The sequence below is a fragment of the Trachemys scripta genome, chromosome 9 (assembly GCF_013100865.1).
Source record: "Trachemys scripta elegans isolate TJP31775 chromosome 9, CAS_Tse_1.0, whole genome shotgun sequence".
NCBI classification, from domain to species: Eukaryota; Metazoa; Chordata; order Testudines; family Emydidae; genus Trachemys; species Trachemys scripta.
Genome location: NC_048306.1, coordinates 54,543,278 through 54,565,631, shown reverse-complemented (window position 1 = coordinate 54,565,631; position 22,354 = coordinate 54,543,278). Strand labels below are relative to the sequence as shown.

Below are 22,354 nucleotides of genomic sequence, written 5' to 3'. Positions count from 1 at the left end.
GGCATGCCAGACCTTCCAAACTCACTTGGAGGGGAGATGTGTATCAGTCATGACAGACAATACAACAGCAGTGTTTTATATAAACAGACGGGGGAGCACACTCCTCTCCCCTGTGCCAGGAAGCCCTCAAACTTCTGCATAGCTTACTCAGTACACCTGGAGGCATTTTATCTCCCTGGAGTTCAGTATGAGTTGGTGGACTGTCTCAGCAGGTCCTTTCACAACCATGAGTGGTCCATCCTCCCAGATGTCGTGAACACTATCTTCTGACAGTGGGGAATTCCTCAGATAGACTTGTTCACCACAAGACACAACAGGAAGTGTCCTCAGTTCTGCTCCTTCCTGAATCACAACCTGGGCTTGATCGTAGATGCATTCCTTCTTCCCTGGAAGGACCACCTCCTTTATGCGTTTCCACCCATCCCACTCATCCACAAGGTGCTACTCAAGATTTGGAGGGACAAAGCCTTGGTGATATTGATAGCTCTAGCCTGGCCACCTCAGCACTGGATACATGTCTCTTCTGGAGAAGTCAGTGGAAACCCCAATTACCTTACCGCTGCTCCCGGACCTGATAACTTAGAACCACAGCCGCCTTCAACACCCCAACACCGAATCTTTTCACTTCACAGCTTGGAAGCTCTATGGCTAAACCCAACGGAGCTGGCTTGCTCTGATCCAGTTAGGGAAGTCGTCCTTGCAGTAGGAAACCGTCCACTAGGACCACCTACTTAGCCAAATAGAAGAGATTCACAATTCGGTCATTGCAAAATCGCACGTTTTCTACGCACTCGACAATATCCTTTATCTTGAACTACCTCCTGCACCTAAAGCAGCAAGGGCTTTCTATGTCATCAATAAAAGTCCATTTGGCTGCCATTTTCACCTTTCACCCAGGCGTGGCGGGCTGGTCAGTCTTCATCAACCCAATAGTTGGATGCTTTCTTAAAGGGCTTGACAGGTTATACTCTCAAGTACGGTAGCCGATCCCAGCCTGGGACCTTAACCTTGTTTTTTCCAAACTAATGGGACTTCCCTTTGAACCACTTGTGACATGTTCTCTGCTCTCTCTCTCCTGGAAGGTGGCAATAACCTCTGCCAGGAGGGTATCCGAACTTAAGGCCCTAACATCTGAGCCTCCTTACAATGTTGTATAAGGACAAGGTTCAGCTTTGGCCACACCCAGCCTTCCTCCCGAAAGTTGTCTCCCAGTTTCATGTTAATCAGGATATTTTTCTCCCAGTTTTCTACTCCAAGCCACACACAAAGAGCCCGGAACAAAAACTCCACTCCTTGGAGGTTCGTCGGAGCCTTCTATATCGAACGGACAAAGCTGTTTCAAAAATCTATTCAGCTATTCATCACAGTAGCAGACAGAATGAAAGGGCTCCCAATCTCTTCTCAAAGAATTTCATCATGGATTACATCATGCATCCAGATGTGCTATGACCTGGCGAAAGTACCTGCCCCTACTCTGACAGCGCACTCCACAAGGGCGCAGGCATCTTCAGCGGCATTCCTGGCCCAGGTTCCGACCCAGGAAATTAGCAGGGCTGTGACATGGTCCTCAATCCACACCTTTACTTGGAATGGAAGAGCAAACGGTCTCTGCACAGATCATCTCTAGATGAATAACATCCTGTATCAAGGCTGCATATGAGATGGCTTTGGCTATGCCTCCTCAGCAGATATGGGCTCACTCCACAAGAGCACAAGTGATATCGATAGTGTTCCTCGGTGACATTTCCACACTGGACATTTGGAGGGTGGCCACATGGTCTCCATAGGAAATTAGGTTTGTTAGTCATAATAGTCCATGCTGGCTATTCCTTATAATGCTATTATTCTCTAGGTGCTCACAAATTGATTGTTTAATAATTTGTTCCAGTATCTTCCCAGATCTCAAAGGCTGACTGGTCTTTAATTCCCTGGGTGCTTTTTGTTTCCCCTTTTTAAAGATAGGTACTAGGTTTGCCCTTCTCCAGTCCTCTGAGTCCTCACCTGTCCTCCATGAGTTCTCGAAGATCATCGCTAATGGTTCTGAGATTGCTTCAGCTAATTCATTAAGTACCCTAGGATAAATCATAGAAGAGTAGGGTTGGAAGAGTCCTCAGGAGGTCATCTAGTCCAACTTCATCAGGCCCTTGAATTACATCTAAATTATCTAAAAAGTCTTTAACCTGGTCTTTCTCTATTTTGGCCTAGGTACCTTTCCCCTTGTGGTTAATATTAATTGTGTTGAGTATCTGGTCACTGTTACCCTTCTTAGTGAGGACTGAAGCAAAATAGGCATTAAACACCTCAGCCTTTTGATGTCATCAATTATTAGCTCCCCTTCCCAACTAAGTTAAGGATCTACACTTTCCTTCGTCTTTCTCTTGATCCTAATGTATTTAAAGTACTTCTTGCTTTTTATGTCCCTGGGTAGGTGTAACTCATTTTGTGCTGTAGCCTTTCTTATTTTTGTCCCTACATGCTTCTGCTATTCTTTTGTACTCCTCCATAGCAATTCATCCACTTTTTGTAAGATTCCTTTTTGATTTTCAGGTCACTAAAAAGCTCCTTATGGAGTCATATTGGCCTCTTATTATTCTTCCTGTCTTTCCTTTGCATTGGGATAGTTTGTAGTTGTGCCTTTGCTATTGTCTGATTAAGAAATTGCCAGCACTCCTGAATTCTGTTTTTCCTTAATTTCCTTCCCATGGGACCTTACCTATCAGTTCTATGATTTTTAATCTGCTTTTTTGAAGTCTATTGTCCTTATTCTGTTGCTCTCACTCCTTCCTTTCCTTAGAATCATTACATCTATCATTTCATTATCACTTTCACTTTCCACCTTCAGATTTGTTACAGGTTCCTCCCTCATGATCAGAATCAAGTCTAAAATGGCTATCCCCGATGACTATGATTGTTCTATTAGTGTGGTTTCGTCAAGAACTCAGGGCTAAATTCTCTGCTGGCATAACACCATTGGAGTCAGTGGCATTGAGCCAACAGAGTACTTGGTCCTCAGTGTAACAATCTGGAAACTCCAGATTCTGATAAAGAAGTGTTCACCATGAAAGGTTGGAACTGTCAGGAAAGCTATGATTCACAGATGTACTGCAAATGACAACTTTCTCTCTTTTTCAGACATTATGTATACTCGCCAACATAGCAGATGGAACAACAGCAAAAGAACTCATTATGACCAATGATGACATCTTGCAGAAAATTAAGTATTACATGGTATGGGGAATTTCTTTGAAGGGTCTGCCCTCTCTTCTTTGCAGGAGTTGAAAGTGGGTACTCTAACATGGCTTAAAAGTTATACAAATGACTGGTATTCAGTATCAAACACTTAATTTCTGTATATCTATCTGTACAGAGAGCATGTGTTAGTTCAGTTCAAACACTACATGAAGGCAGTGTTAAGGCTGGTGACTCAGTCAAAAGGGAAATCCAAAAATTAAGGCTCCCACAGCAGCCTTACAGTGTATTAAGGTACACATGTAGCACCAGACAGTAATGGAAGGGAAGGTGTTTCCACCTTAATTAGGTATATCTGATAGAGATTTTGATAAATGCTCCCCTTGGGGTAGGGGGAGCTTGGGGTCACAGACTCCAATCCTCCAGATCTCAGGCAGCTGCAAGAAAAGGAAGCTGCATCCTAGTAGAAGGCTAACCCATGCTTAGTGCTGTTTGGCTTCGCCCTTTCCCTAGGCAGCAAGATTTCTTCGGCTCCCAGGCCTTTCCAGCCTATTTAATGTAAATGTTTTATTGTACAAAACAAGAAGCCCCATCTTTGCATCCTGGGCACTTCTGACATTTACGTAAACAGGGTAAATCAAAAAAGAAACAGCAAACCCAAAACACAATACCAAATAACCAGCAGCACAAAGCAATAACCCAAATGCCCCATTTCCCCATGCAGGGTGGATAAAATCAATGATTAAAAAAAAAAATGATTTTTTTATTTAAATCAGATTTTTTTGATAAAATGCTTTTTGAGGAAAAAACCTATCTAAAGATAGTTTTAATTAAGATGCATTATAGCTCAAAGATATCTCATCATGGAATAGGGATTATAAATTCTAATTCTATAGTATGAGACAATACAGTCATGTAATGTTTAAGAAAAGTTTTGTAAATGAGTTCCAATAGTTCATGGATTAGGGACCCAATCTTATGGGGTTCCAGGGGCTTCTGTATAGATTATTTAGGTTAATCTTTCTATCTACCCAATGGAACTCAGTGCTCAGTCTAGAAGATACCATCAAAGATGCTTAGTTTTGCAGTTCTCAGACTGTGGATTTGTGTCTCCAGAGATAACATGCTTGTTAACAGCAAAAATGTTTTTAAATAAATGAATAATATATAGAGGTGAGAAATAACAGACCTCAACCCTATTGTCCCTCTGCAAATTTGTGTATACAGAGTCAATCCCTTACCTTTCTCTAAAAGTGTAAAGTTTCAAAAAGTTCAACGAATAGAAGATTGTTGGGGGCCGAACAGATCTGGACAATGAGAAGAAGTCTGGAGATAAATGTGAAAAGGGAGGGACAGGCAGTAGAAACAAAAGTGACACTGTTTGAGCCGCATATTCCAGAAGTCTTGAGGACTTTCTGAGTGTAGCCTTCATTGATTTGAGATCTACAATACCATTCTCTCACTAGAAGGGAAAACCTATAATGACAGCAGGTCATAAGAGACCCAATTTGGGAATATTTTAATGAAGTTCCTCTACCTGTGGGTAAAAGAGGCATGCATGCAAAACGCAAACAGTGCAACAAAGAAATGCAAGACCTGGTTGCTCCAATGAAACAACATCATGAGAAGTGTTCCTTCTCACGAGGAAGCTGCATTGAAGATGATGAAAGGAACCTGTCTGAACATGCAGGATCTTCAGGTTGGTAAACTTTTTTTATTTCATACTTCTTTCTTAAGGCCTGCCTGTCTTCCTTCTGGACTAGTCTTGAATTCTCATGTTTGAGCAAAAAATATAGGAGTTACTCTATTTTAGATGCAGTTGAAATAAAAAATAAATAGCTGAAATAGGCAGCTCTTCCTTTTATAATTTCACCTTTAAAGTAGTACTGAGTGTCAGTGAATGCAATGAGTAATACTAAATGAGCAGTATGGTAATAATAATTAAATAACTGCATTGACTTATTTTGTTTAGGAGAATCCATCCTCAACATACAGGATTCTGAAAACTATCCACCTTCAAGATCACCATCATTTTCTATAGTTTCAGAGTTATCTGCCAATGATAATGTTTCAGTCGCATCATGTATGTCACATAGCCACAGTATATTACCTGTAGCAAAAAGGAAAAAAAAAAATCTCCATCATCCAGAAACAACCATAGATAAATTCGTGCTAAGAACCAGCAGATTACAAAAAGAGGTAATTGATGAAAAAATTGCCCAGTTTGCTTATGCAACAAACTCTCCTTTTCGTATGACTGAGAACCCACACTTCATTAATATGATCCAGTCATTAGGACCAGGATACAGTCCACCCAACAGAGCAGATGTCGCAGGCAAATTCATGGATAAAGTGTATGAAAGAGAAATTGAGCAGTTTGCAAAAGGTCTAGAGGGTGAAATTGTTAACCTGAGTCTTGATGGGTGGAGCAATGTCCACAATGATCCTGTTGTACGTGCTTGTGTGACAACAGAAGAAGGGAACGAATTCCTTACAGAAACAACTGATACATCAGGAAATGCACACAACAGCAGAATACTTACAAGAAGTAGCAGTAAAAGCTATAACAAACTGAACAAAAATTCAAATGTCTAGTATGCAGCTTCGTCACAGACAATGCAAGCAGCAAATGTATTCAAGATGAGAAGAAATTTAGAAGAGAGTGCCAAGCCAATAACATACAGTTGCAGTCCTCATTTGATGCACCTCCTAGCCAAAGACTTCAGTGTTCCAGAAATAAAGGCTAATGTTGTTGAAATTGCAAAATACTTCTGTAACAACCACTTTGCAGCAGCTGCTCTGAAGAAAGTGGGAGGAACCAAGCTAACTCTCCCACAAGAAGTGCGATGGAACTCAGTAGTGGACTGTTTTGAGCACTATATCAAGAACTGGCCTAATCTGATGACAGTTTGTAAACAAAACAGTGCAATCTATTTTTTCACAATCACAGCCAAAATTCTCAACATTGGGCTTAAGAGATGTTGAACACATGCTGAGTACCCTGAAGCCTATTTCTGTAGCCTTGAACAAAATGCAGGGAAATAGCTGTTTATTGCTGACGCTGTTGAAATTTGGAAGGAACTGAGTGAGATCTTAAAAAGAGAAATATGCAATGGCAGAGTTAAATTACAAGCATTAAAAAAATGAATGGGACAAGCACTATCACCAGCTCATTTTCTTGCAAATATTCTCAATACTCGGTACCAAGGTCAAACCTTAACTGCTGAAGAAGAGGAGTTGGCTTATGACATGGACATCCAGCAATCATCCCTCCATAAAGCCAACTATAATAAACTTCAGAGCTAAGGGTGAACCATTCAAGAAATACATGTTTGCTGATGATGTTTTAAAGAAAGTCACACCAGTGAACTGGGGGAAGTCACCTAAGCACTTGGATTCAGAGACTGTTGAAGTGATAATCTCGCTTTTAACAGCAGTAGGCTCTTCTGCTGATGTAGAAAGAATATTTTCTTCCTTTGGACTAATTCATTCCAAATTGAGAAATCGTTTGGGACCTGAAAAAGCAGGAAAGCTTGGTTTTCTTTTCCAGATTATGAACAAACAGGAAAATGAAGGTGAAGACGACTGAGTTAGCTGCAGAAACCAATATTTTAAGTTTCTCATGTTGACCTGGCTGACATAGTCAATTTAACTTTTTTTTTAATTTTCATTTAACTATTTTTGTTAAAAACAATTTTAACAAAAATAAACCTGATTTTAAAAAACTTGAATGTTTAACTAAATGCTTGTTTTGTTAAAATATGATATGTTTGCTGCCGAACAAAAAAATCCAGAATACATAACGTTGTTTTAGTTAAATAAAACAATGTAAATGTCTGTCTGGTGGTGTTCTCCTCCTAATACAGCATGGCAAGAAAATCCTCCAAATATTAATGATTAACCTGTTGAATTGGTGATAGTTCACCTCCCAATGACTTCATAAATATCTGCTTCAATTACCTTTGGTAAATGAAATAACCAATCATTCATTTTCTGATATAGCTGTAAAACTAATCTGAAAAGTTTTCAAAATAAATCACTGTTTAAAAATGTATAGTGTGTACCTTCTAAAAATTAAACCTACATTTCTCTCTGAGTTGTGAAGAATATGTATTAAGATTATAACAACCAACAAGAATGCATTTTTATGTAGAAATCCATGATTAAATCGAGTCTTCCTGACTAGTGATTTAAATCAAATTCACCCTGTCCCCACGTCACCCCTAGCAAGACTAGCCTTCAACAGCCCTGAAAAGAAGTGCCTTGCAGCATGGCCTGAAGAACAACAGATTCAGGCTTGTTTGGCCCCTCAAGTATTGGCTCCGTTGCATGTCCTTTAGCTGAGGCGAGCATGGACTCCAGTGTTGGTTTGTTAACCAGCCTGTGTGGCATTAACACTGATCTGTACCCCTCTAGTTAGCATCTCATTGGGATAGATAGAGGTGAGTTCATCACTTTGCTGCTTCTCTTGGGGTAGGTCAATGGTTTTCAGACTTTTTTTTGACTACTTTTAATATAGTCTGCCGCGTACCCCCATCTGAGATAGGCAGAGGTGACACGTGGGGGGGCATGTCCCTTCCCCCAGATTTCTGCCTTCCATTTAGCAACAGCTTCTAGAAGTTTTCAAACTGTGGGGAGTGAGAAATGTTCGGCGAGGGGGAGTAGCAACGCCAGGTGGCTCGGGCCAGCCCCGCACAGCAGGGCTCAGGGAGGGAGCCCCACCTGCACCCCTGACTCACCTTAGTGGGCTTCCAAACCTGTTTGAGTTGGGGGGTACAACAAAAAATTGTAACTCAAATGGGGAGCGCAGCGCAAAAAGTTTGGTGTCTCCACCCTTCTCAGCCTGCTCAGTTTCACACATGGAAGGGCCCTCTCAACTTGCAGTCACATGACTCCATCATGTGCTCCATGAACTCATTATTAAAGGGGCAACTGAGCCTTGGAACAGAGTGAAGGGATGTGTGTCTGAGCACCAGAACCAATGCTTTGTTACACAACCAGTTCAGCAGAGAAATCTAAATAGACATGTTCCCCAAACACCTATTAAAGACCAGGCTAGTTGCTATAGGAATGAGGGAACACAGTCTGTGCATAGCTGTCCTTCCATTTGGTGCCTCTTGAACAACAGGCCAAGGCAGAATCAAAACAAATATTTTATAACTGTGTTGAAAACAACTTGCTGGTATCTCAAGACATAACAGAAACACAGCAGTCCTGAGGAAACCCCAGATATTAACAGGCTCATCCCAGCTGCCTAAGAGTGAGAGTCCCGAAATAGAAAGCAAGTCTGAGGAGAACACAGTTATGCTCAGGAGCAGTGTGGCTGGTACAATCTTCCTGATGACCTATAGGCTGGACTGGACTGAACCTGATGCCAGATGGGAGAGTGGCAGCAGCAAGAGCCTCTTGACTTCATGGTTAGTGTAGTGAGTGTAACAATGTCTGCAATATGGTGAAGGTAGAATCTGTTTTGAAATCAAGGACAAAATAACTCTCCATTCAAAGAACACTGTACCTGACTGCCCTAAATAGCAGTAATGTCTTTGGTGCAGATCGTGGATGAGGAATTGCCCATGCTTTTTTACCTCAGTCCTTAAGTGAATGTTAGAAAATGTACATCTACAAAGTTTTGTGATATTTAGCTTCTGAAACTCCAAAAATTCTGTTTCTATATTCAGAGTCATTCGAATGCTAAACTTCAGCTTGCTGCCATGTTTTGCATATCTAATCTCATATGGAATGAAGAAGAAGGTAAGAGACTCTCATACTTTTATGTATTGTCTTGGACGGAAAGTATTGTCAAAACAAAATCCTCTCAAGGAAGAGAATGGCAAATGTTAGGTAGTAGTACAATGGGACTCAGTCTTGACTATGTATGCCCTATACAAACACAGTGAAATACAGTCCATGCCCCAGTGGGCTTAAGGTCTAGATGCAAGATGCAGCAAGTGATTATTATAGACAATAGGGAGGCTGGGGGAGGGAGGGCAATGAGACTAAGATCCCAGCTGGTCGCTGTGACACAGCTTAATGGTTCCTGAAGGACAACACAAATCGGGGATGCTTTGTGCACCCACATTATGGACTTGCATGACCCCATGGAAGATGGAGAATATGCGTTTATGAATGTGACTGTACAGGGTTTGCAGTAAATGAGGTATTGCCATTATCACTTAATGAAATGGGGTGGGGAGAGAATTGATTGCCATGCATTGTACTTGTGAATGACATAGCTGCTTATGCAGTGGAGGGTGGGGGCCAAGAACCTGTGAATTTATAGTATTGAGTAGATGAATGTATTGAGAAACAGTGTTTGGATACAATTTACAGGTTACATCTTATGTGTTCACCATTATTGTTTGAAATATACATTATATGATATATGGTGCAGTAACGGTAATAAAATCCACCATTAGTGGATACATGCTTCTTCCTGCAGTTTGTAATAAATTTTGCATTGGGTCATAAACCGGAAATCCCTCCCATCCCTATATTAACAACAACGAACATGGAGCCAGAAATTAACCAGGCTGAGGGGCTACTGCCTCTTGTTTCTGCTGCCAGTTGTGTGGCAGGCTGCTCTGCCAGGATGGCATCAAATAGCTCCTCTGAGTAGGGACCTAGAATGTGCTGCAAAGCTTCCTCAGGGACTGTCCCAGTTTGGTCACTTCAGCAGCCTCATCTGGTACATGATGGGTCCCCTCCAGTCCTATACTGGATTCGGGGGTGAGAAGGTCACCATCCAAGCTTAACAGACTGTCGTGAGCATTTGTGGCTCAGTGCTTGGCACAGTATCCAGCACCCATTCAAGGTCTTTGTAAAAGGGGCAGGATGACAGCGAGTTTCCAGAGGTGCAGTTCTCATGCCTGGCTTACAGTGGTCATTTTGAGCCACTTAATCCGCTCTCTGCACTGGTTAACCGGTCAAGCGAATCCCCAGTGCTGCCAGCTTCTTTGCTATTTCCTGGTACTTGTGGTCATTCCTCGAATTCTTGCTGAAGTCAAACTGTTTGCTCACCTCGCACCACTGATTAACCAAAATCAGACTATGTTCCTGTGACCACGTAGCAGCACACTTGGCAAAGGACTTGTACATGTTGGTGGCCATTACAAACTCAGAAGAAGGTTCACTTTGCTTGCGGCTCAGCGGTCGGAATAAAATGGAAGGGTTAAATGCTGAGCAGCTGTACTTTACCTAGAGGACTGGCTTCCATTTCTTGGGAGTTGATTGGCCAGTCTTGGGATAAAAATCACAGAGAATACCATCCCATGGGAGTGTTGAATAGCATTGATGGACTCTCAGGACTTGAGTCTGGGAGGCCCGGGCCCAAGCTGTTTCCACATTGCAGAATGATGGCATTTGGACCCAAGTCATTGCAGGGCCTGGGCTCAAACCCTTCACCCCTGTAGGGTCCTGGGCTTGGGCCCAGATCAGACAGAATTATGTGTTAGACAGGAAGGGTGTTTGGGCTTGAGCCTGAGTCTAAGCTCAGGCTTACATTGCAGTTCAGACATATCCTGTGAATCAGGAGTTGGAAGGCCACGGAGTTGCAGAGCAGGAGATGGGAGCAGTGCTAGGGAGGAGGTGGTGTGAGTGGAAATGGCGTTGGGGGAGAATGACTCTTAGATTGGTGGTTACATTCTCTAAATCTGCTGTGGTGTTCCTCAACAAGGAGACTTATTTTTGTAGTTTGATCTCCCACTCTCCTGCTGAGTAATTTGCGAATGTGGAGCATCAGGAACAAATCTCACTTCAGCATGTAAAACTTCACGCTGTATTTCCAGCATTCTGATTTCCTGTATTAGCTTGTGTTGTACTCTGAGTGCTAGAAGTTTCTCTGTAACAAGTTTTTAGCTAAATACACCCAGTATCAGAGACAGAGTTGGAAAGGAAGAAGCCAGTCAGAATCAAACTCCTTACTTTATAATAAAATCTCTTAAGATTCTTGCCTGTTTAATTTTCTCTCATTTATTCATGTGAAAAAATTGAAGGGAAAAAAATTTAGTAGCTTCTTCCAAAAGGAAAAGACAGAGCAGCCATAGGTTAAGTAGACTTAAAGGGCTTCTTAGCACAGCATTTTATTTGCATCCACATATTATATCCCCTCATAGCACATGCCTGTCTCCAATTCTTTTTTATCATTTTTAATACATCACTTGTTTGATGTTATCCCCTATAATTGTGATTTATTTTTTTTAGGTTCACAAGAACGCCAAGATAAACTACGAGATATAGGAATAGTAGATATTCTACACAAACTGAGTCAGTCATCAGATCCAAATCTTTGTGACAAGTAAGTATAAAAGAACCCCCAAAATAGAGATCAGAGGGAATTCTGTGCTTTTTAAAAAAAAAATCTTGTTTTGAAAGCATTTGGATTACAGAAAAATCCATGAGACAGTGCTGCATGCAGAAGACAGGCCCTTTACATTGATGAGTCCTGCCACATATGAATAAAATATGATATTCATCTTATTTGAAGAATGCTTGCTAAGTAGGATTTATGACAAGTCCTAAGGCAGGACAGACACCAAGATGGTTATCCACTCATACATCATCTCCCTCCTCAAAAACAGCAGTACATGTTGATACAACATTAGCACTTTTCCAGGTCTCTGGAACTTTTCCAGTATTCCATGTTTTACTAAAAATTAAGGAGGTTTCAGGATCCTCAACTAATTTTTTTTTTTTTTTTTAAATCTTGAATATAATGTATCCAGTCTTGCAGACTTAATGTGTAACTTTAGTAGTATGCAGTGTTGTAGCCATGTCAGTCCCAGGATATTAGAGAGACATGGTGGGTGAGGTAATATCTTTTATTGGATGAACTTCTGTTTGGTGAGACAAGCTTTAAACCTTACACAGAGCTCTTCTTCAGGTCTGGGAAAGGTACTTAGTGTCACAGCTAAACACAAGGTGGAACAGTTTGTTTAGCATAAGTAGTTACATATTTCAAGGGACCATTTAAATACAGCCAAGTTCAAAGTTATACATCTAGGAACAGGGCCGGCTCTAGGTTTTTTGCCACCCCAAGCAAAAAAATTTTTGGCTGCCCCCCACCTGAGCCCTGGGCTCTCACCCCCCACCCCCCACCACCAGTGCCCTCCCCCACCCGCATGCCCTGCTGCCCCAGCCCTGGGCTCCCCCCCACCAGTGCTGACTCTGCCTGCTCCCCCCTCGCCTACAGCCGGTCCGGCAGTGTCGGGGTAAGCAGCGGGGCTTCCAGGCCGCGCCTCAGCCCAGGGTCGCCTCCAGGACCGGCTGGGACCTAGGAGGGCAGAGCCGGGGGACCGCCCTGGCAGAGGGCTGAGGAGCCGGGGCAGGGCAGCCCCAGAGGGAGCGGAGCCCCGGAAAGCAGGACGCTGGCCCCGCATGGAAGCGCCCCGCCCTCTATGGCCCCGCTGCTGCTGTTGCTTCTGGCCGCCCTGCTGCAGTCCCTGGGCGGCTCGGGCCGCTTCGCCCAGCCCCGGCTGCAGTGCTGGGGGGCGGCCGCCCTGCGGCACATGCAGGTGGCTCCGTGTGTCCCGCGGGGCGGCCCCCAGCCCAAGTGTCCGCCCGCTTGGAGTCTGCCCGGCCCAGCCACAAGGTGCGGGCGCTGCTCCCCCACGGCATGAACTGCAGCGACCCTAGGGCGCCCCCGGGCACAACGCGCTGCTGCTGCCAGGGCCATCTCTAGGCTTTTGCCGCCCAAAGCGCAAAAAAAAAAAAAAAAAAAAAGGTTGCTGGAATGCTGCCCCTGAAAATGTGCCGCCCCAAGCACGTGCTTGGTTTGCTGGTGCCTAGAACCGGCCTTGTCTAGGAACAAGGAATGCAGCCCAAACCTACAGAATGGGGCATTGTTTCCTGGAAAGCAATGGCTCTGAAAAGGATCTATGAGTGAGAGTGGACAGACAACTCAGTATGAGCTACTAGTGCAGTCCTGGAGCAAAGAGGACTTATGCACTCCTTCCATGTTGTCATATTCTGGGGTGCAATCCAGACCAGTGGATTAGATCTGGTTTAATGACTGTTTGGCACTACTCATTGCTCATGTAGCATAAAAGAGTTTTCCTCCTAGCCGAAGAAAACAGCACAAATGGCATTAGGGTCTACTTTTGCTGAGAAACTTCAGGCTTTGCCATCTTAACGTATTAATAGTTTAGCCTTTTATTGCCACACTAACAGTTCCTCCCTCACACACTAGCCTTGTGCACAAAATGTCATCTGGGATAAATGTTAACCATGAATCTCCAGCGGGTGTTTGTTTTTTGAAGTCCAGATTCAATGGCTAATGGAATATTTGTGATTTCAGGGCGAAGACAGCACTCCAGCAGTATCTTGCATGATCAAAGACTAAGTGAATCTTTGGACACCCCTCGTGTGTTTAAGGACTAAAAGGAAATAGCCTCAACTGATTCCTTATATTTGCACAAGTCACCTTGGGCTGCATTTCTCTCAGGTGCAGGGAGCTGCTTTGCAGAAACAGTTTAGGTGATCAGGTCTCCAATGCACTTGAACTTTCTTGAGGTAGTTCTTTACTCAGAGGACTATTGTGGGGGGGGGGGTATTTTTGTGTTTTTTTCCTGAGCTACCTGGACTCTCTAATAGAACAATCAATCATCATTTTCTTTTGGGCCTATAATTTTCTGCTTTTGCTGCAGCCTGCGTGTGTGTTTGGGTGTATGTGTGAGTGTGATACCTCAGAATTTTGTTTTCCTTTTTTGTGTGAAAATCTTTTTCTACACATTTTCATGGGTTAACCATTGTTTGCTGTATGAATACTTTAATGAATTATATACAGTTTGAATGAAATGTTATTTAAAAAAACACACTGTATCCCATAAAGTTTATTTTGAATTTTGAACAGGTGAATGTTTTTAAGTAAAACATATGCATTTCTGAACCTAAGCTTAACTTATATTCCTTTTTGAAGAGAAAAATTGAGGAATACAGTAGACTCAAATAACAGCCAGCACATTCTGTGCTATGAAAAAATCTAAGAGATAGCATTTTACTGCCCCACAGTCAACAGGTACTGATGTCATTTTCAGCTCAGTAGAATGGGTCAGAATGATTGTTTGGGGTTTTTTAATGTTTAGAAGACAAGGGTGGACTCTCACTCTCACCAATTGTATAACTGTTCTGTTGATCTTCTGCCAAAAAGAAATATGTGGATGTAATATCAGCACTGGCTTGGGGGAATGAGCCTATTGCTGTGAAATCCAAGATCTTGCTGAGATTATTGCTGAAAGATTGGCTTGTCTCAGTGATAAGGAACACCAGCTGACTGTGACACCAAGATACATCAAACAGGTAGCACGTTGCAAGACTTGTACTTTCAAGATACCAAAAGGACCTGGCAAGTTATGGCTTAAGGGACTTGTTTGGTCATACAGATCAGTTCACTGCTATATAAATATTTCTCCATAATATTAGCTGAATAGGTTAGATTGCAGGAGAATGGACACGTTATTAGAAAATTATCTCCCAGTGACATTGCTATAGTAATAGCAATATATATACAGACATATCCAGGAATTCATATACATGGATAATAGCCCAGATTTTACTGCATTTAAAGGATCAGGTTATCAAAACCTGGCCTTTATCTGTGTGCCTACAATTTGTGGGCACCTAAAATGGTGGCTTTAGTTATTTGTAGAAACAGCATTTACCTTCCTCATTGCAATCAGATATTTGGACTACTAAATGACTGACATTATGCCTGTAATTAAATTGTGGTGAAATATTGTATCTGCAAGAATTCATATCCACTCAATTGTGGGCAGAAAAAGGGAAAACCATTTAAGATTATGCTGAAAATCAGACCCTACATTATTACTGAATTCAGCTTCAGGAGTTAAATGTGTGTAGAAAGAAGTGAGTGCAGCAAGAAGCTCTCCCAGACTGCAATTCAGGGTTTCTACTTTCCTCCTGCAGTACATTTACCATCTGCTTTCTGGTTTTCAGTTTAGGGAATGGCATTAATAGAGTCAAAATCCTCACACGCTATGTCTACTTAGCACTAAAGGGCAAACTGAAGAATTCAACTCTACCTTAAAAAAACTCCTTTTGCAGTTTGAGCTTCAGGTCAAGAGGATAGGACTGTAACTTGACTAACCAGTTTTCACAAATGTAATCTCAAACCTTTATCCTTTATTTCTAAGCAGTGTCAGGTTATAATTGCCTTACTTTTCTAGTAGTCCTATTAATTTAAAGGAAACTATTTGTGTGAGCAAAAGGCGATCACAGTTTGGCCCAGAGTTTGAATGTTATGTATTGTAAAACTGTTACCATTTGGTTGCAAAGGAAAATACAATTTTATATAAGTTTAATGTAGTTGTTTTCCCACTCTGAAAATCATATAAAAGTGAGCACTTAACACTTTTTTCCAATGTGGACATGGCAATAAGTGAGTGGCCATTTCTTATTATTGCTACAAGTCTTTGGTAATGGGTCTGCACAGAGAGGCAAGTATGAATATGTGAGAACCTGATAAATATCTAGTATCTCAGAAATAAAAGCCTTATTTAAAAAGTAAAATGAACCATAGTTTTGGTAGCACTGAGAAAACACTTCCTTGGTCAAACTTTATATACACGTGGGGGCTAAACTTTCAAAATAGCCTGAGCTTGAACTCTAAATTTACACTCCTGATATTTTGTGCGCACATTTTCATGTGCTCAAGTTTTTGCATGCCCCTCTACTCACATCTGCAAATCAGAGTTTGTGTTAAAAAAATTGGATGACAAAAATTGTACACAAAAGTGTGCAAATTTAGGTGTGCATGTTTAGAGACTTTTTTTTTTAAATGTGGCCCTAAATGTACCAGAAAACTTAAAAATAATGCTCAGACAATCTGGATACTGCATGGGGGAAAAAGTCAACCTTTTCCATAATATCAAGCTGATAGGTCAAATGTCCAATGAAATAACATTTTTACATTCAGTTAAGCTTTGTGAATAATTTTTGATGTTGCTGTAGGTATGTACAAATAGAAAACATAAATACTGTAAATAAATAAAAAGTACTTTACCAGAATACTTCGCTTCTACTGAACTTTATGAAGAAAATATGTATTTAAAATCTTGACTCAATGTTTTTTGCTCTACAAACTTTCAGATTTTAGTTGGAGATTTATACAACATAGAGAGGACAACAGAAAATAATCCTGTACAAATTAGTCAAACCCTACTGGCTTTACTCAGGTAAGGCGTCCCCATAAGACAAGGGATCCCTTGCAAGAGTAAGACCAGCAGGATTTGTTCCATCATGGTTTTTCTTCTGCCTTTAATACTGCATCACACTCTTTCTTCTGGGTCTCCCCCTTCACAGTCCTCCCTAATTCCAATCATGTATTTATACGATAATAATGAATTAAGCCAGGTGAGCAACTCAGTCAATCATGGAAATTGTTTTATTTGATTTGTGGCCCTTTTCTGTTTTCCACAAATATTTTATGTCCCGATCTTTCAGCTCCATCCAGCTGGCTGGTCATTGCTCCTGTGTAAAGTGCCACTGAAGTTAATGTGGCTGTGGGTGGAACAGGTGTCGAGACACATGGGTGGAGGTGTAGAAGTGGGGTCCTTGCAAACACATTCACAAGCAGGAGGTGTAGAAGTGGGGTCCTTGCAAACACATTCACAAGCAGGATTGTTCGTAAGTCACCATGAATTTTAAACATATATTAGAGAATATTTGCAGAAATCAAATTTTGAACTTTTAAGTTGAGTGTTTGTATCCAAATCTGATTGTTACACTTTACCTGTCAGGGAATAGAAACAGCATAGTGTGACACATCTGTCCAATCAAAGCTAACCAACATGCCATTTGTTATAAATACAGTATGCAGTGTTGTAGCCATGTCAGTCCCAGGATATTAGAGAGACAAGGTGGGTGAGCTACGTTCTCTCTAAGGTGCACAGCTGTGCAGAAAGCCACAAAGGGCCGTGCAGGCATGCACACTGCACTCAGGGGCATGGGGGGTGTTGATGGGGGAGCTTGGGGTGTGCAGGGCTACGGCAACTCCCACAGCCCCGGGCCTGTGGTGCAGCAGGGCCAGACACCTCTCCCCCTCCCAGCCCCAGGGCTGTGGTGCGGCGGGATCAGACGTCCCACACACACAGCCACAGGGCCAGACACCTCCCCAGCCCCGGGGCTGATGCGGGGAGTCCTCTCTCCCTGCTGCAGCCCTGGGCAACCTGAATCCCAAACCCCACAGCCCTCACCCCCCACACACCAACCCTAGCCCTGAGCCCCCCCCCGTACCCCAAACCCCTCATCCCCAGCCACACCCCAGAGCCCGCACTCCAGCCAGAGCCCTCCCCCCCCCACACACACACACACACGCCCCGCCTCACACTTCGAACCTCTCGGCCCCACCCTCCCACATCACCTCCATATTGGTGCACATAACAAAATTCATTCTGCACATGAATGGGAAAAATTAGAGGGAACATTGTGGGTGAGGTAATATTTTTTATTGGACCAACTTCCGTTGCTATGCTAGATAAGCTTTCCAACTACACAGAGCTCTTCAGGTCTGTGAAAAGTACTCGGTGTCACAGTTAAATACAAAATCAAACGGATAATTTAGCATAAGCAGTTAACCTTATATAGTCCCTTAGAATATGTGCTAAGTGGCCCATTAATACCCCTAGTCATGGACAAAAACAGGGGTTGGGGGTTACAGATTGTTGTAATAAGCTATAAATCCAGTGTCTAGTACAGAGGGGGGCAAACTATGGCCCGTGGGCCACATCCGACCTGCAGGAAACTTCCCTCTGGTCCCCGAGCTCCTGCCAGGGAGCGGGGTCAGGACAGGTTTGTAGAGGAGCCAGCCCAATTCCCCTGCAGCGCAGTGAACAGGGTGGAGGCTAGCCCCTGGCCCCTCCCCTTCTGCCTCCCTTACAGTCACAGTTCCCCCAGCGCCTTGGCAGCGTGGCTGCAGCTCCAGCCAGGCGACACAGCTATAGCACCACCAGACCTGGTGCTCCAGCGCGGCGTGGGCAGGGAGCAGGGGGAGTTCTGGGGAGGCAGTCAAGGGGCCTGGGCTCTGCTGCCTGGGACAGGGGCAGAGCAAGCCACGGTCCCCCTCCACCCCCAACATGCTTGGCCCCTGTCCCCAGCAGCCAAGCCCAGACAGGGAGTGAGCCCTCCCCGATTGCCAGGGAGAGCAGCCAAACGAGCAGGGGAAACACACAGGGAAAGGACTGAGCCCCCGTTTCCCCCACCCCACAGGTAACATGGGGCGAGGAGAGCAGGGAGGGTTGGATAGGGGGCAGGGGTGGCAGTCGGGGTGGGGAGCAGGGGAGATTGGATAGGGGTGGGGAGCAGGGGGGATTGGATAGGGGATGGGCATCTTGGGGGGATGGTCAGGGGACAGAGAGCAGGGGGGATTGGATAGGATGCAGGAGTCAGGGATGGGGAGCAGGGGGGGGGTTGAGGTTCCGGGGGGCTGGATAGGGAGCGGTGGCCAGGCCATGCCTTGCTGTTTGGGGAGGCATAGTCTCCCCCAGCCTTCCCTACCCGGCCCTCCATACAGTTTCTGTAGCCGATATGGCCATAGGGCCAAAAAGTTTGCCCACCCTGGTCTAATGTCTAGCAAAGACATTGTAAATACTGAATAGTCACAGTGAGTTGCTCCTGCACTACCAATTCGCAGAAATACTATGAATAACAAATTCAGAGAAAACATAGGCACGCATGACTTGCCAGACTACATCAGACCCTGGGCCTCTGTAGTCCAGCACCCTACTTCTAACAGTGCAGGACTAACTCCTTCAGAGGAAAGTGCAAGAAATTGGGCATGAACTGGGCAATTATGGATAATCTGTTCATAGGGGAATTTCCTTCCTATCCCTCTACAGATGGAGGTGGTGGTTTAGCCCTTTTCCAAAACTCATGCCTGTTTTTTAATGCTTACAATTCTAAATCTGGATGGTTTCCTAAGCCATGTAAATTTTAAATCCTTTTTTTATCCTGCTAAGCTCTTGGTCACCTTGTGACTATGAATTCCATTGGCATTCCATCATAAACTGCCTGTGGTCAATTTGCAAATATGCTGACTTCACCAAATAAATAACTCTGTGTCTGATTCAGTCTAGAAATGAGTTTGGGTATATCAGTTCAAATTGCAGTGGACAAGTGACACCATCACCCAAACTCCACTTCTAGTCTCATGGACTGCTGACAATGTAGGTGTTAGTGCCAACATTGAGCCCAAGAACATGAATATAACAGACTTCCTCTCTCTCTCTCTCTCTCTTTTTTTAAGGTTGCTTGTTATGTTGGGAATAGATAGGTTTCTTATTGGGTGTTTCCCCCTCTCTTTTTAAAAATGGCCACTCTCCTCCCACTAGCATTAAACCCAGGTTGCCTTAGACAGCTTGGACTGGCTTACATGGTTACAGGAAAATTTCCTGACCCTTTTAGGCCCCAAAGTCTCCTCCAAGCAGTTCCCAACAGAATTCTTGGATTCCAAAGCCAAAAGGGACCACATCTGGCAGGCCCCAGCTGGACACGGTGGTGTGTGGGGTGTTTGGGGCTGGAGGCAGTGGGGTTGCGGGTATGTAGGGGAAGATGGGGGTATGTGGTGTGGGGCGAATAAGTGTATGTAGGAGAGATTGGGGGTGGGGTGTATAGCTGTTGGTGTATATGGGGCATGGGGTGGGATGTGTATGGGTTGTTACGCGGGAGGGGGTTATAGAGAAGGGGGTGGGGGTGGGACGTGGAGTGGGACGGGCTGTGGGACGGGGCGGGTCTCCCGAGTCACTTGTGCATTGGTTCGGTCACTGGGGAGACCGTTGCCGGGAAACGCGGTGTCAGAAGCCCCGCGGGCTGTGCTGCTGCAGGTATCGGCGGGGGAGGGGGCGGGATCTGGGTCCCTTGTTCGGCTCCGTGGACCTGGGGTCAGGAAGCCCCTAGAGCTCCCCTCCGGCTCACGCCTCCCGATCCTCAGGTACTCCCCGCCCCCTAGAGCCCCCTTTCCCGGTATCCTCGGCTCGGCTCGCCCCCCCCCCGTCCCCTAGAGCCTCCCCCAGGTACCCCGGGCCCCCCGCCCCCTAAAGCCTCTGTTAACCCGGTCCTCCCACACTTAGAGCCTCTCTTCCCCCTCCCCCCCGAGTTCCCTGGTAACCCGGACACCCTGCCCCCTGGAGCTCCCCCACCCCAGGTACCCCCGCTCCTGAGTCCCCTGGTAACTTGCTCCCTAGAGCTCCCAACCCCAAGTATCCCCTGCCACCAAGAAGTTAGAAACCCCTGGTAACCTGCCCCCCCCCCCAATCCCCTAGAGCTCTCCTCACATCCCCTAGAGGCCTCCTCCCGGGTATCCCTGGCTTAACCCCCTGCCCCCTAGAGTCCCCTGGTAACCCAGCCCCCCGCCCCTTAGAGCCCTCCTTCCTGGCTTGGCTCCCCACCCCTTAGTGACCCAGCCCCCCCTGCCCTCTAGAGCCCCCCCACCCCAGGTACCCTTAGTCCCCTGCCTCCTAGAGCCCCCTTCCTGGTATTCCCAGCTGAGCCCCCCCACCCCAGGTCCCCCATTCCCTAGTAACCCACCCCCCACCTCCTAGAGCCCCCCAGACCCGGTCCCTCCACCCCCTAGAGTCCTCTGGTAACCCGGCCACCTGCTCCCGAGAACCCCCCAGACCCAGCCTCTTGCCCCCTAGTACCTCCAGCCCTGGTACCCCATCCCCTAGACCCCACTGATAACCCACACCCCCTAGATCCCCCAACTCTCGTATCCCTGGCCTGGCCCCTGCCCCCTAGAGCCATCTTGGCCCTGGTACCTCAGCCCCTCTGCCCCTGGAGCCCTCAGTAACCTGGCCCCCCAGCCCTGGTATGCCCAGCTCCCTCCGCTCCCTAGAGTGCCCCCCCCCCACAGCCCAGGTACCAGGCCCCCAGCCTGGTATCCCTGGACCCCCCTGGGCTCCCTCGAGCACCCTCTGCCCCAGTAACCCAGCCCCTCCTGCTCCCTAGAGTCCCCCACCCCTGGAAGTCCTGGTCCTCTCTCCTCTCGTGGTCCACAGTCCTCGTTGCTACCCCTAGCCCCCTCTCCCCCTAGCCCTGATGCCCCCTGGCCTTCCCAAGGCCTGGTCACCCCTCCCCTCTCCACTGTGTTAGCTAGGATGTGGACAGCCCTGCGCCCTTACTCCCCCCCACTGCATTAGATAGGATGGGGAGGCCTGTACCCTCGCCCCCACCCCCGCATTAGGATGGGGGGCCCTGTGACCTCGCCATCGCCCACCCCACTTTGTTAAGAACTAACAGAAAGTGACAAGCGAGGAGCCTTTCCTTCCTTCCCACCCAGACAGTCACACCTACGGCCACTGCACACCCCTGCTGATTGCACTCTGCGCCAACACGAGCTCAGGTCGGTTCAATGAGACCTTAGTGGCTGGGTGAGTGGGACAAGTGTTGCCCCAATGTAAAACAAGTAAATTCGGGGTTCCATCATAGATGGGGCGATCCCTCAGGATGAGGACACACACTGCATGTGTAGTCTGAGCTGCGTCCTTTTGTCAGTGCTATCCAGTCTTGATCTGGGAGCAGAGTGCTCCGTCACTTGGTGCCATCTCTCTACTTTCTCCCAGGGCCAGGCACAGTTTTTCCTCCTTACTCGCTGATGAGGTAGACTGGGTGGTTCCTGATGGTTTGAGGAAATATTTTTCGTGCACTTGGTGGTATTTGGGACATTGGAGTAGAACATGTTTCTCTGTCTCAATCTCTGCTCTGTCCCCTTGACTGCAAAGTTGCTGCTCTCTGCTTTGGACTTCCCAGTCTCACCTCCAGCATGTGGTCACTGATTCTGTACCTAAGAGCGAAAGTTGGCTGTCATTTTGCACAAGGTCACCCGCGAGGTCTCTGCTCATGAGAGTTCTGTACAGGGAGCTGTCCCAGTCCCCTTTGTTGCTGATTTGATCTGTTCTTTCCAGTGCCTCATAGATTGGTGTTGCAGGGGCTGGGCTGACATCTTGAGCTCCTCTGCTGGTTGGAGGTGGGAGCTGTTGAGCACGGAGCAATGATGTGTGAGGATGGATATTTTCATTTGGATTTAGTTTTTGACTCTTTTACTTTGTGCAGATTGGAGCATTTGCTACTTTGATTGAGGTGGCACCAGAAGTTGAATGTGCTTGTCTTTATGTTGATGAGCAGGGGGAGCCTGCCCAGTGGGGCTCAGTAGCCACAG

At 45.4% G+C, this 22,354-nt stretch overlaps 2 protein-coding genes across 9 annotated transcripts in view; both read left to right on the top strand.

The window, feature by feature from the left end:
- ARMC8 (armadillo repeat containing 8) overlaps positions 1 to 16,209 on the top strand; it is a 211,732-nt gene extending 195,523 nt beyond the window's left edge. For all 8 annotated transcript variants that reach the window (XM_034781365.1, XM_034781367.1, XM_034781364.1 and 5 more), the window contains 4 exons: positions 3,133 to 3,228; positions 8,868 to 8,940; positions 11,389 to 11,482; positions 13,481 to 16,209. In XM_034781365.1, coding sequence (XP_034637256.1) covers positions 3,133 to 3,228; positions 8,868 to 8,940; positions 11,389 to 11,482; positions 13,481 to 13,514 — 297 coding nt within the window. In that variant the 3' untranslated portion in view covers positions 13,515 to 16,209. The remainder of the gene's footprint in view (positions 1 to 3,132; positions 3,229 to 8,867; positions 8,941 to 11,388; positions 11,483 to 13,480) is intronic.
- Positions 16,210 to 19,958: 3,749 nt separating this feature from the next.
- The window catches only part of NME9 (NME/NM23 family member 9), a 46,647-nt gene continuing 44,251 nt past the window's right edge, over positions 19,959 to 22,354 (top strand). The window contains exon 1 of the mRNA XM_034782561.1: positions 19,959 to 20,021. The gene's annotated coding sequence lies outside the window, so the exon portion shown is untranslated. The remainder of the gene's footprint in view (positions 20,022 to 22,354) is intronic.